Source organism: Glycine soja, chromosome 18, assembly GCF_004193775.1.
Source record: "Glycine soja cultivar W05 chromosome 18, ASM419377v2, whole genome shotgun sequence".
Taxonomy (NCBI): domain Eukaryota; kingdom Viridiplantae; phylum Streptophyta; class Magnoliopsida; order Fabales; family Fabaceae; genus Glycine; species Glycine soja.
Genome location: NC_041019.1, coordinates 53,284,420 through 53,297,425, shown reverse-complemented (window position 1 = coordinate 53,297,425; position 13,006 = coordinate 53,284,420). Strand labels below are relative to the sequence as shown.

Genomic DNA, 13,006 nt, shown 5'->3' with positions numbered 1-13,006 from the left:
CAACATACATTGACATAACATCAAAATCATTAGCCAGGGGACGATAATTACCATTAGCACATTGAAACCACATAATGAAAGCATTATAAGGAAGCAAACCCAATTCGGCTACAAAAATTATAGATGTCATCAATCACATCATAAAAGTCATACTTATCAGGATCCACATTGTTGAGGTGACATGTTTGCCCTCTCAATTCCACAAAATAGACCAAAAAATATACATTCCCTAGATCTAGACCCAAATATGGATGGTCTTCCATTATGTTTCCTACATGCTGACAACCAAATAATAAAATAGTCAAACAATGGGTCAATAACACAGAACTAGAAAGACAAGTAATCAAAACAACAACAGTAAATCCAATAGTGGTCCCCAAAAACAAAAAAAGTTACCCTATGAACAACAGTAAATCCAAAAATAATAGTGGTCCCCAACAACAGTGCTAATGTACAACAACAATTGTCTCAAACAACAATAGTTGTCTTAAACAACAATAGTGGTCCACAAAAACAGTAAAACCCACTCAAATCGCATTAACCATATTAAAAAACTGAACTCTAAGGTTTAAATACAAACATGAAACATGCACCTTAACAAATTCAAACATTCAATGTTGCACATTTCAGGTCAAACCACAAGCAAACCTACAATGACTAACTCGAACCATCGACCAAACACAATCGTCAAAGCCGACATAGAAGCCAAACACCACCATGGAACCCGAAATCAGAGAAAATCCTAGCATATGAATATCATAAAACTCAAACCACTAGAGAAATCTACTTTTTACCCAAGCAGACGCATACAGTGGCTATTGAAATCCTAGTAGATGAAGATGGTGGTCATGAAACCCGAGAGAGAACTCAAAACCTAGCATAACACATTTCGGGGGTTTTAGGACATGTGAAGGAGCAACAAAATGAGGGATTTGAGAACTATCAAGGGTAATTTCAACCTTTCACAAATACAATGACAATGTTAATTAATAGATTCGGTCGGGGGTGCAAAAGAAATACATTTTAAGAAAGGAGATGCATGTGTAATATGTCCAAACATGAGAGGGTTTGTGTAATTTGCTTTTAAAATTTTAACACTTTGGTCATCATTATCTAATTCACTTATTATTTAATACACATTGCAAATAATAAATATGTTCAAATTTTGACTTTCTGTTACATATAACAAATAAATAATGGACTAAATGTCACTTTTTTCATTATGTTTTAGTATTTTTTTTTCATTCTAGTAAATGAAATTTTAAAATATTTATTTTGGTTTTTATCTTTTCAAAAGTTTTATTTTAATACATTAAGTTTTAAAAGTTTCATTTTGATTATTTATGTTTTTCGTTAATCCTTTATATTTTTGAAATTTTTATTTTGGTCTTTTCTTTTGATTTTCGTTAGCAAACATTAGTGTTATGTTAATTTTTAAATAATTAACTTAAAATAGTGCACCTAAAAATTATAACAAGACACAAAATCACCGCTGCAACGTTAGATCTAAAACTTTTCATCACCATTGGGACCCAAATATTTTTATCTATGTTGGTGTTGGGTCATGGTGTGGTTATTGGGTGACATAATATTGGTATTGTTTGGTGGATGAATGTTGTAGATCTGATTTGTTTGTTGGTCATGATTGTAGTGCTAAGGAGGTTGTAGATCTAAGTAGACAAAAGTTGCATTGTTTATGTTGTGATGCTTATGGAATTTGCAGAAGAAGATAATAGAAGTTAGAAAAGTATCTGGTTGAATGCATTTTAAAACAATAGTGACGATTCTAGCCACCACTATTTCAAATTAATTATTTCAAAATTTTAATTAGCGACACATTAACGTTTGATTATGAAAATTAGAATAAATGACCAAAATGAAACTTTCAAAAACATAGAGGAACATATGAAACTTTCAAAACATAAAAGATCAAAATGAAACTTTTAAAACTTAAAATACCAAAATGAAACTTTTAAAAATATAAAGGATCAAAATGATGTTCTACGTAAAGAACCAAAAATAAAACTTTTAAATTTAATATACCAAAAAAAACAATACTAAAACATAATAAATGAAAAATAACATTTAACTTAAATAATTCAACATCGGAGCACCTATTAACATCATGTTTACTTTGTCAAATAAATTATTTTATCAAATACCTGAAATTCAATGTGTTAGCTTAATAATTTTAAATTATCAACTCAATTATTTTGATATTCACTAGTTTTTTTTTTTAATTTTCAATTAACTTTTCAGTTAATCTTACTAAACAAAACAAGATATGAATACAAGGGAATGTTTTAAGTAATATATGATGATCTAAAATAATAAAAAAAACTATTTTTTTAAATTAAAATACTAAACTTCATATTTGTATTTGGAAAATTATAAACCTACTATAAAAGGAAAATAGAGTTAATATATTTTTGTAAATGATCTACGACACTCGTCTAATTAAAATTTTAGCACTTTGGTTATTAATATGTAACTCACTTATTATTTGAACACATAATTGCAAATAATAAATATGTTCATATTTTGACTTTCCGTTACATATAACAAATGAATAATTCAACACTGGGGCACTTAATATCATATTTATTCAGTCAAAAAAATTAAGATAAAATATGTTTGAGGTCTTCTAAAATTTTAAAAAATATTAATTTTATTTTTATAAAAAAATTTGTTTAATTTCATCTCTCTAAAAACAGAACATATTTTTGTTGATCTTCAGTTATAATTTCTTTGGACACTAATCTAAGGTAACTAACAGACTTACATGTGTAATTTGATTAACAAATGAACTAAATAATTTGTGGCAGTTAAAATTTTCTAAAATAAATTAAAAATTTCTAGTGATTAAAATCCTCTAAAAATCATAATTTTTGTCACTTTTTATGTAATTTTCTCACAGTGGGACCGGGGAAAGACAAAACAATAGTAGATTTTGGTGTCTTCTAAGTGTGTTTAAGAAGATAAAGAGAAACTAATTAAATTTGTTAGCCATGTCGTGAGATCTTCTAATAGAGTTATTAGTGAAAATCAATAAAAATATATTCTATTTTTAGAGGGACCAAATTAATACAAAACAAAATTAATATTTTTCATATTTTACAATGATCTTAAACATATTTTATCCAAAAAAAAAATCATCTTTATTAGAATATTTCCTAATGTGTAGTTTCTAAATTGAAATTTATAAATTTTAAATTTTTTATTCATCCAAAACAATTTAAATTTTATTTTTTATTATAATTTAAATTTTTTTAATTCTTGATTCTATCTTCACTTGATCCGTATAACTCATTCGAATTATGTAATTCACAATGAGTTATATGGAATCCAACAAGCACGAAGCAACCATTAATGCCATTAACGAAGAACAAGAAAGCTTATCTTGATGGCGAAAATAGCACGCAACGAAGGAGACGTCCTCAAAGCCGACAATGGCGGTGGCACGATAGAAACCGACAAAGAGGAAGCAAGAAGACGAAGGAAGAAGGTGAGAAGGGAGACGGTGTCGTAGCACTCAGACGAGGAAGGAACATTAATGCGAGAGAGGGTTTTTAAAATTTAAGTGAAGGATATTTTTGTCACTTCACTTAAATTGCTGGGTGTCCTTAGTAACATTCTCATTTTTTTCTTATAGGTCCAAAACAAATGTTTAACACTCAGCACAAAATGCCGCGAGTCACAGGTTCCTCGGAGTAAATTCAAAAAGCTTGAACTTGCCACGTGTCTCAGTTCTTCTTCGGATTTTGAAAGCTGTTGAAAGAAAGAGAAAGAGCGTTTTGTCAATCATCAAATCATAAGGTGATGGACTTTCTTTTACACTTCCATTCTTTGCTTTTCTCATTCTTCCCTTTCGTTTTGCGTCATTTGGTGATGAATTCTCGAGCACCATATCAATGTTAAAGGCTTCAAAATCGAGTCTTTGATCGAAGTTTCCAACCTTTATGTAATTTTAAATAATGGGTTGTGCACTTCTTGTTGCGTGTGATGTGTATGATAGAAAAGAATTCGTCCTTTTCAAGATTCAGTTCTGCCTCTTATTGCTGTGATCATGCATGGTCTCTGAATTAATATGCCTTACAAAGTGTCAAAAAGTGAAAGCAAAATCTTTGATCGAAGTTTCCAACCTTTATGCAATTTTAAATAATGGTTTGTGCACTTCTTGTTGTGTGATGTGTATGATAGAAAAGAATTCGTCCTTTTCAAGATTCAGTTCTGCCTCTTATTGGTGTGATCATGCATGGTCTCTGAATTAATATGCCTTACAAAGTGTCAAATAGTGAAAGCAAAATCTTCTTTGGTTTGTCATCAACTCAATTCAACTGTGTTATTTCAGTTTGCTTAAGTTGTCAACTTTATTTCTTGATGGTCCTTTATGATTGAATGTGTTGGTGTAATATAAAATCTCACATCGAGTATAAATAAAAAGATTGTGTATCATATAAGTGAGAAAAATATCTATAAACCTAAGTTTAAATATTTTGAATTAAAGTATGGTATCAGATTCATTTATATGGAATTAATTTTCATACAATTATTTAATGTTCAACATGTTAATTACAATCATCTACAATTATTTAATGGTCAGTATATTGATTACAGTTTTTAATCCGTGCACGAGTGAATATATTAGCTTGTGATGTTTCCTTTATGATTCTTAGCATTAATAGATGTTCTAGCTGATGGATGAAAACTGAGATATGGTTATATATTGAAAAATTCAGGACAAGGTACAAACCATGATTATTGTTGAAATCTGAGGGTGATGGATTGCTCAAATCCTGCCATTACAAAAGCAATGTCTGAGGGAGTTCGGCTTCATACTGTTCCGAGGATGCCTCGGATTCTACTTGCTGCTTGTGGATGTATTGATGCGCTCAAATTCAGACTACTTTGTCTAGAGTTTTCAGGATGGGCAAAAATTAGTGTTGTTTTCACAAAATCATCGTTACGTTTTATTGATACAGAATCATTATTTCCTAAAGGTCTAAATGTTTATCGAAGTAATTCTGCCAATGAACTTCTTCAATGGGCTGATATCATGGTCATTGCTCCACTATCGGCACACACCCTTGCCAAGGTAATCAAACCCCTAAAACTATGCAGATTTTGGCTCTTTCTCTCTACATTGTCATATGATTGATAGCGACTTTACTATGTACTAAACAAATTGTCTTTTCTAAAATTATACAATTTAGATTAATCATTAATTATGAATCATTTACTACAGCAACAATATCCTATAGAGGTTGGCTGCGATCAGTATGAGTCGATTAAAGACTAATTTCAAAGATATTGTGGCATTATTATTATTTACTGAGATTTTTGTTAACAACTTCGTTTAGTATTTTTCTTGATCTTTTTCTTCTCCTTTCTCATGACTAAATACCATGTAATATACTGTCCTTTATTGTGCTTTCAATGGCCTTATTTGTTCATATTCAAACCACACTTCAATAGATTTTGTCATTTTTTTTAAAATGGTGTCACACTAATATCTTCTATCATACAATCATTTTGTATCTTATCGTTTTTATATAGTTATATTTATTTTGACATTCTCATTTCATTTATGCTACTCTTACTCTCTTTTTCCCCCTCATATTGTCTATTTTAAAAGCCAGTATTCACTAATCACCATTACTACTATTTAGTACATGAACCATCTACTATGGTCTATGTCTATAAATATGCTCCTATATATTATAAGATCGATGTTCAGTTCTTGCTGTCATGTTTACATCTATTTTATGTACATATGCAGTTGAAAATTACCAATATTGTGTTCTGTATACTTCTTATTTAGTTTTCACTTTTAGAGATATTATGGTGTTGTAGATTGTGGGAGGGATTTGTGACGATCTACTGACAAGAATTGTACAAGCATGGGACCGCAAGAAGCCATTTTATGTTGCACCATCGATGCACCCTTTTATGTGGAAAAATCCTTTCACAGAAAGGCATCTCAAGTGCATAGAAGAAGAACATGACATTACAATCATCACACGCAAAGAAAGGGGCAGCATGACAGTCATCGAACCCCAAGAAGATGAAGATAAAGGGGAGGAATGTGAGATTGGTGCAATGGTTGAACCTTCTGAAATTTCTTACACTGTGAAGATCGCTCATGAAATCATTTTGACATATTATCCATGTTGACAATTATGGCACCTATGTTTTTTTCCCCATTGATTGGTTCTTTTTGATCTCTTATTAGTTGCTGTGTAATTCTGTTAGTGCTATGGGGTGTTGCTTGTGCACTAACATAGTTGTAGATGTAGATGTATGTGCTCTTGTAGTTGGGTATTCTGTAGTTTAATTTTCGAAAATTGCACTTGTAGGAAAATATCTTAGTTGTTTGCTGTAATTGAGATTTTTGAACAAATTGGGTGGTTATAGTCAATATGGGTCTCGTTTAGATACTAGTCAATATGCATGGTTGGGAGAAGATGGAGTTGCTAGAAAGCAAATGAATGCACTTTGAAATTAGAAATCGTTGTTACTTTTTTTGATGGAAATCAAAATGAAATTATTACTTTTTTTGTTGGTGTAGCCACTTGTGTAGATTGGAAAAAGAAAATCCAAAATCTAGAAGGGAGCAGATGGTGGTGCAAATAGTGATGTGGAAGAATTAGGTTATGAAAATGAAAAAACAAAGAAAAGTAATTAATATTGATTAAAAAGATTAATTTAAATTCTCTACAAAATTAATTTAAATATATAAAAGATTAATCAATACTTAACCTTTTATTCTTTTATTGTAGATAAATTCACCGGTGGACCACTTAGAATCTTCCCCACCTTAGTTAGACCCACACATTAATTAATGTTTGTAAGAAAGTTTAGAAAGAGAAATGCCAACTCATGCCTTACTAGCTTTGACCTTCTGAAGTCTTCAAAATTGGAACCTACGTGGTAAGCACCAACTCTCCTTAGACCAGTTTAGAAACGAGGATTTTTAAGTATTTTAAATATGATTTTTTTGTTTATTTTTTAATAATTTTCATTAATGTTTAATTTAAAGCATTTGTTTATATACATTATTGATATTAGGATATAAACGATGAATATTCATTTCTATTTAATATGTTTTAGATACATTAACATTGTTTTTAATTTTAGGATCTTTATTCCTAAAAAATGTGAGACAACAATAAATTAATTTAAAAAATAAAAAATTTAAATTTAATTATTGAATATATAAAAATTGTAAAAAATTAATCATGTAAAATAATTTAATGACAAATTAATTCTTAAAATTTATAATTTAATATAAAATTATTGTTAAAAAATATAATTTATTGTCTAATAGATTCTCAAATGATAAAATTTAATAATAAATTAATTTTACAAATTTAATAACATAATTAATCTTTCCAATTTTTTAATTTTTATACATTCAATAATTAAATCTAAATTTTTCATTTTTAAAAATTCAATTTTTATTGTCTTATACTTCTGAAAACTAAAATAAATATTTATCTAAAAGTTTTGTCATGTTATCAAACACAGTCAACCCCTCATTTGCACGCAGTTTCATGCACTTAAAAAGATTTCTTTTAAAAGAATAAATTATAGACAAAGTATACATAACCACGCAATTTACAAATTCACTGTAACACATCTCGCCACCACATCACCGGCAATGGCGCCACCCATCGCGGCGTACATCACGGCCTTCTCCCTCCTCATCACCGTCGTCTCCGCCGCCGAAACCGGTTACCATAACCACACTGTCGGTGGCGCCGCCGGATGGTCCTTCAACTCCACCACCAACACAACCGCCACCAACTACTCTTCTTGGGCTTCTACTCAAACCTTCGACCTTGGCGATTATCTCAGTAAGTAAACTCATTCACTCTTTTCTCTTCTCATTACATTATTATTCCGCTTTTCATAACACGACGTCGTTTTACGCCTTTAATACCTACAGTTCCCCTGTTCTATTGCCGCGAAAACAAATGCAAAATGAAAATCAACATGAAATTGAAATCCGATCGAATCTTTAAACTCATCGCGAATTTCACTTTTTTCAACTCTCAGAATTTCATGAAGCAAACGCGAAAATCTAATTCAATTAATTTTCTGTGTTCTTGTTTTTCTTTTTGCTAATTTTTTAGTTTTCAATACGAACTCGAACCAAACGGTGGTTCAGACTTACAACAAGACGACCTATCTGAACTGCACCGCCGATGATTCCGACAACGGAACCTTCGTGTACAACGGCGGAAGCCGTGGTTTCGGCGAAGCGTTGACCGTTGCTGTGCCGTTGACCATAGTTGGACCGAATTACTTCTTCTCCGACGCCGGCGACGGCGTGCAGTGCCAGCACGGCTTGGCGTTCGAGATCGCCGTCCTGCGCGGTCTCGGCTTGCCGCCGAGTCTCAACCAGCCGCCTCCGCCGCCGTACCAGGAGCCGCCGGGTCCCGATGCCGCTCAGTCTCCGCCGATCACGGTGGCACAGTCTCCCAGCGGCGGCGCGTTCGCGACCCGTGCCGACGTGCGCGTGGTTGTTTACGGCTTCGTTACGGCGTTGGTGCTGCAGTTTCAGTGAGGAATAGGTTAGCTTACGGTGGGTACGCATCATTGGATAATTTTTGTTACAGCTCAGAGTTTCCGCGGACGGCGAAATATTGGACTTGTTTTTTTCTCATTTCCTTTTACATTTCTTTCATTTGTGAGTTTTTTCTTTTTTCTTCTTCTTTGTAGTTAACAGTAAGAAGTGGAAGTTGTTGTAATTTTTGGTTGCACGATACTTTGAATAATCATGTTTTCTGGGCATTTTATTTTTCTTTTCAAAGTTTAGTAAGATGTGTGGCAAGAAGAAGAAAAATGTATGATAAAGTGCATAATGTGTTAAAAAAGAAAAATAATTATAATAAATTAAATAGTATTCATATTATTATTTAATTATAATTATATTATGTTCGATAAGTTTATTAGTCACTTTAAAAATCGTATTAATAATTTATATAGCCTGATAAGATTATTTTCTTGTTCTTATATTGGATAATAATTAAACTAAAAAAAAAAGTTAAAGCGTGAAAATTAAAAGTATAAGGCTAACACGCGACAAGACTCTAACACTTTTATTTTTGACTATTTTATTTTTCTTTTCAAAATTTACATAGTCTGTGCTATATATTTGGATACATTTCAATGTAATTTAACTCTTAGTTGTTTTATTGTTAGTTGATAGAAAAAAAAAAAAAAAAAAGCATCCCAACAAGCTTAAAGTTATATATAAAGTTAGTCGTTTTTTATACATCCCTTACAAGTGGAATTTAAAAGCAGAATTTCTTATCATACTTTTAATCAATTGATGAGTGAATTAAATCCTATAAGTACTAATTAAATGGTAAGATCTAGTATAGTTCACACAAGAATTTTGTTTGGGTTAAGTAATTTGTATAAAATCAAGTTTTAAGCAAATGAATAAAATAAATTGATTGATTTTTAAAGTAAGAGTCCAGAAATTTAAAATCTATAAATTATAAAGCATCGTAAAATATAATAAATTTCTACACAAACAAACAATGGAACGCTTACACAAATTGTAAACAACAATAGAGTGGAAGAGCTCGAGATCATCATGGTGATTCTAAACCAACATCTCAATAATAAAACATGTTTTTTCGGTATCTAATAAACTGCAATGCCATCTCAACTGATTATGGTCTTTTAATCTTGATCCTTTAAGTAATAAAAGTTAAATCTCTCAAGTAATAAATATTACTCTATCCATAAAAGAGACACCTATTAGTTACCATTTTCAAACTCAAGCTTTCAAAGCATCCCAATCACCTTAAAGTTATAATATAAAGTTAGTGGAATTTTATATATCCCTTAAAAAGGTGAATTTTCTTACCATACCAAACTCAATTGCCTTTTGATGATTTGATTGATGATATGAAAAATTAAAATGCAAATCGTTATATTCATTTAGATAAGCCTATGAAAAGGGACTTCCTTTCATATTATACTTCAAAACATTCTTGGTTAACATACGTAAATCTCAAATTACAAAAAATGTATGCTTTTTAGGAAGAATGCAAGGGTAGGGGCCATTTTGTATTAATAAAGATATTATAGCGACTAAATTTTTTCATTTATTTTATACAGAAATTAATTTTTAAAGTCATATAAGAAATAATTAGATATAACTTTTTATCTAAATTATAAGAAATATAATGTATTAATTAAAAATTTCTTTTCAAATTTTTAATTAAATAATGTAAAGTCTATTAATTACACCCTCAATTATTTTTCATGTAGGTGGATACATCTATTTAGTTATTCACAATATAAGTTACACTTATTTTATTGATAGAAGGAAATGTCTCTTGAATTAAGAACAATGTCATTAAATCACTCAACCGTTTAATTTTATGAATATTTTTAAAATAATTTAAATTTGTTACATTATTAATTAAAATTTACTAATTTTACTATTACCATAAGTCTTGATTAATTATTTTTTATATAAAACACCAGAGATATTATAATCTATAAAGACTAAATAAGTACATGAGTAAATTATCAATTTAATCTCTAAAGTTATGATTCCTTGTGACTTTAGTCTCTAGAATTAAAAAACTTTTTAAAAAAGTCATTAAAAACTATAATTCGTCACTCACTTTAATCTAAATTTACATATATCAAGCGACGACATATGTGATAGGGTAAAAAATTGTAAGTAATTAAATTTAGGGACATTACTAAGGAGCTAGATGAAACAAATTAAAATATCATTTTATTAATTTTGTTAAATTTAAAGACTAAAGTAATAGTATATTATAATTTTAAAGAATAAATTAACCATTTACTCTAATTAGATATTGAGCAACTCTTGATGGGCAAAATTTTTCTACACCAACGATGATTCCGGAAATGAAAGGGAGCTATCAGCTATGATGTCAATCATAGACAAACATTGTGTCTTAATCAAAATTTACGTTGGCATAATCAAAAGTAAGTTGCATATTTTAGCTTTTTTTCTCCTTCTCATCACGAACTAATTGATGTGAAACAATGAAATGAAGTTTATAAGTTTATAAAAGTCGTAAGTTATAATTGTCAAATAATTAACTTGAGATCGCTGAACTATATAAGGCCTTTTAGATGGCTTGAGACCATATTGTTTAGCTAAAAAGTCTTTAACAAAAGCTTTGATCTGTCTTATATATTTAATAAATGGGTTGCACTAAACTAAATCTTTGTATGGGCAAAGCCTTGTGCATTATTTAACCCAGTTATATCTTGATGAATGAATTCTTGTCTTTTATTAATTAATTCTGATTCATAAAAAAAATAACCATGTCATATTTGTTTCACGGATAATATTTTTAGTATGAGAATTGTTATTCATAGGAATAAAGTATGAGAATATTTATTCTCAAATATATTATATATTTGATTAATTATTAAAAATATTGAGAATATTTTTTATATGCTGGAAAGTAATTAAAACGTGTTTATTTGACATTTTTCCCCCTAGGAATATATATAATAATGACTGAAATATTTTTTTTTAGTTTGTTAAAAAATATACAAGCGGGGTAATGTATGGTAGGAGGATATATGTGTATTTTTATTCACCAAAAAGAGATTTTTATCTTATGGGAATAATTATTTCTTATCCTATTTGCTGAGATTAAATATGAATTAAAGACGAGATTATTGCTTATCTAAATATAAATTATATTTGTGATTAATTTTTTTATTACTTAATAATAGACAATAATAGACGAGGAGTAAAAAAATTTCTTGTTTTCTGGGGATTAAATGATTTACCTGTGAAACAAATGCCTACTATAGGATAATAGATTTCATCTTATTTTTAAACTCTTGAATTGGTCCAACAAATTAAGATTAGCATGTAATTACATTAGTATCCGAAATATTTTTACCATCAAATTAATTTTTGGAAATAACTACCAATTTTATTTTCTTCATATAATTGTTTTAATAGTCTATTTTTATTTAAAATTCCTTAAGTAGTGATCGAATCAATATGACTCATCCTGATTCATTATGTTTCATCCTCAATTTTACAATGAAACAAATGGAATCATAATTTCTCCTTTTTACAACATCTCTCTTCATTCCACTATCCATTTTTTTTTAAAATGACATTAAATCTCATTTGAAATAGACAAATAATATGTGAATGAGCCCTCACATAGAATAAGAGAGTTGATTGTTTTTTGTTGCAAGCTCAGAAAGTTGTATCTTCATAATTTCTCCTTTTTACAACATCTCTCTTCATTCCACTATCCATTTTTTTTAAAATGACATTAAATCTCATTTGAAATAGACAAATAATATGTGAATGAGCCCTTACATAGAATAACAGAGTTGATTGTTTTTTGTTGCAAGCTCAGAAAGTTGTATCTTGGACAGGATGATTAGGACCCATATTCACTCGCGATATTGATAAATAGTTGTACACTTATAATTAGTTTTTTTTTCCTTGCACCAACCAAAAAACATAACCCAAAATCTTTAAGAAAATGACTTGAAAACTCTCGTATGGAATATAGACAAACAATATGTATGTGCATAAGCTCTCAGAGAGGATGAGTGAGTTGATTGTCTTTGTTGTCAATAATTTTACACTTGTTGAATTTGATGTTCAACCAATGACTTGTTTGCAAAAGACTTTTCTATTTTCGTCAGATGTTCTGCTTGCTCTAAATTTTTTACTTAAAAAATTAAAATAATTTAATTGATAAAATACATTTTTTTTTATATAAACTACAAGTGTTCTCTACCAAAAAAAAAAATAATAATGTATTTGCATACCAGGATTCAAATGCTTGATGATTGATAAAATACTATTTTAATATTATTTTATAGATTTACTATAATATAAGGTTATTTTTTTCCCCACACGACTAAAACAGGAAGAAAAAAAAGGTGGACGTGACCACGTGTAATGTGTATGAAGAAAATGAAACTTGCTTTAAGAGTGAAAATGCCGAAAAAACCA

The 13,006-nt window shown here is 29.5% G+C and overlaps 2 protein-coding genes across 2 annotated transcripts; both read left to right on the top strand.

Moving 5' to 3' along the window:
• The first annotated feature begins 4,780 nt into the window (after nt 1–4,780).
• Nucleotides 4,781–6,304, top strand: LOC114397408 (probable phosphopantothenoylcysteine decarboxylase). The gene is made up of 2 exons (XM_028359450.1): nt 4,781–5,095; nt 5,854–6,304. Exons 1-2 carry the CDS (start codon nt 4,781–4,783, stop codon nt 6,172–6,174), a joined length of 636 nt encoding a protein of 211 aa, XP_028215251.1. The 3' UTR covers nt 6,175–6,304.
• Nucleotides 6,305–7,576: 1,272 nt separating this feature from the next.
• On the top strand, nt 7,577–8,815 carry LOC114395198 (cucumber peeling cupredoxin-like). The gene is made up of 2 exons (XM_028356913.1): nt 7,577–7,856; nt 8,136–8,815. Exons 1-2 carry the CDS (start codon nt 7,661–7,663, stop codon nt 8,567–8,569), a joined length of 630 nt encoding a protein of 209 aa, XP_028212714.1. The 5' UTR covers nt 7,577–7,660; the 3' UTR covers nt 8,570–8,815.
• The last annotated feature ends 4,191 nt before the right edge of the window (nt 8,816–13,006 follow it).

Bases quoted from the DNA above. Each gene is read 5' to 3' on its own strand.
- LOC114397408 (XM_028359450.1), top strand. From the start codon at position 4,781: ATGGATTGCTCAAATCCTGCCATTACAAAAGCAATGTCTGAGGGAGTT. The intron at 5,096-5,853 runs GTAATCAAACCC...ATGGTGTTGTAG, and splicing joins CGGCACACACCCTTGCCAAG to ATTGTGGGAGGGATTTGTGA.
- LOC114395198 (XM_028356913.1), top strand. From the start codon at position 7,661: ATGGCGCCACCCATCGCGGCGTACATCACGGCCTTCTCCCTCCTCATC. The intron at 7,857-8,135 runs GTAAGTAAACTC...CTAATTTTTTAG, and splicing joins CGACCTTGGCGATTATCTCA to TTTTCAATACGAACTCGAAC.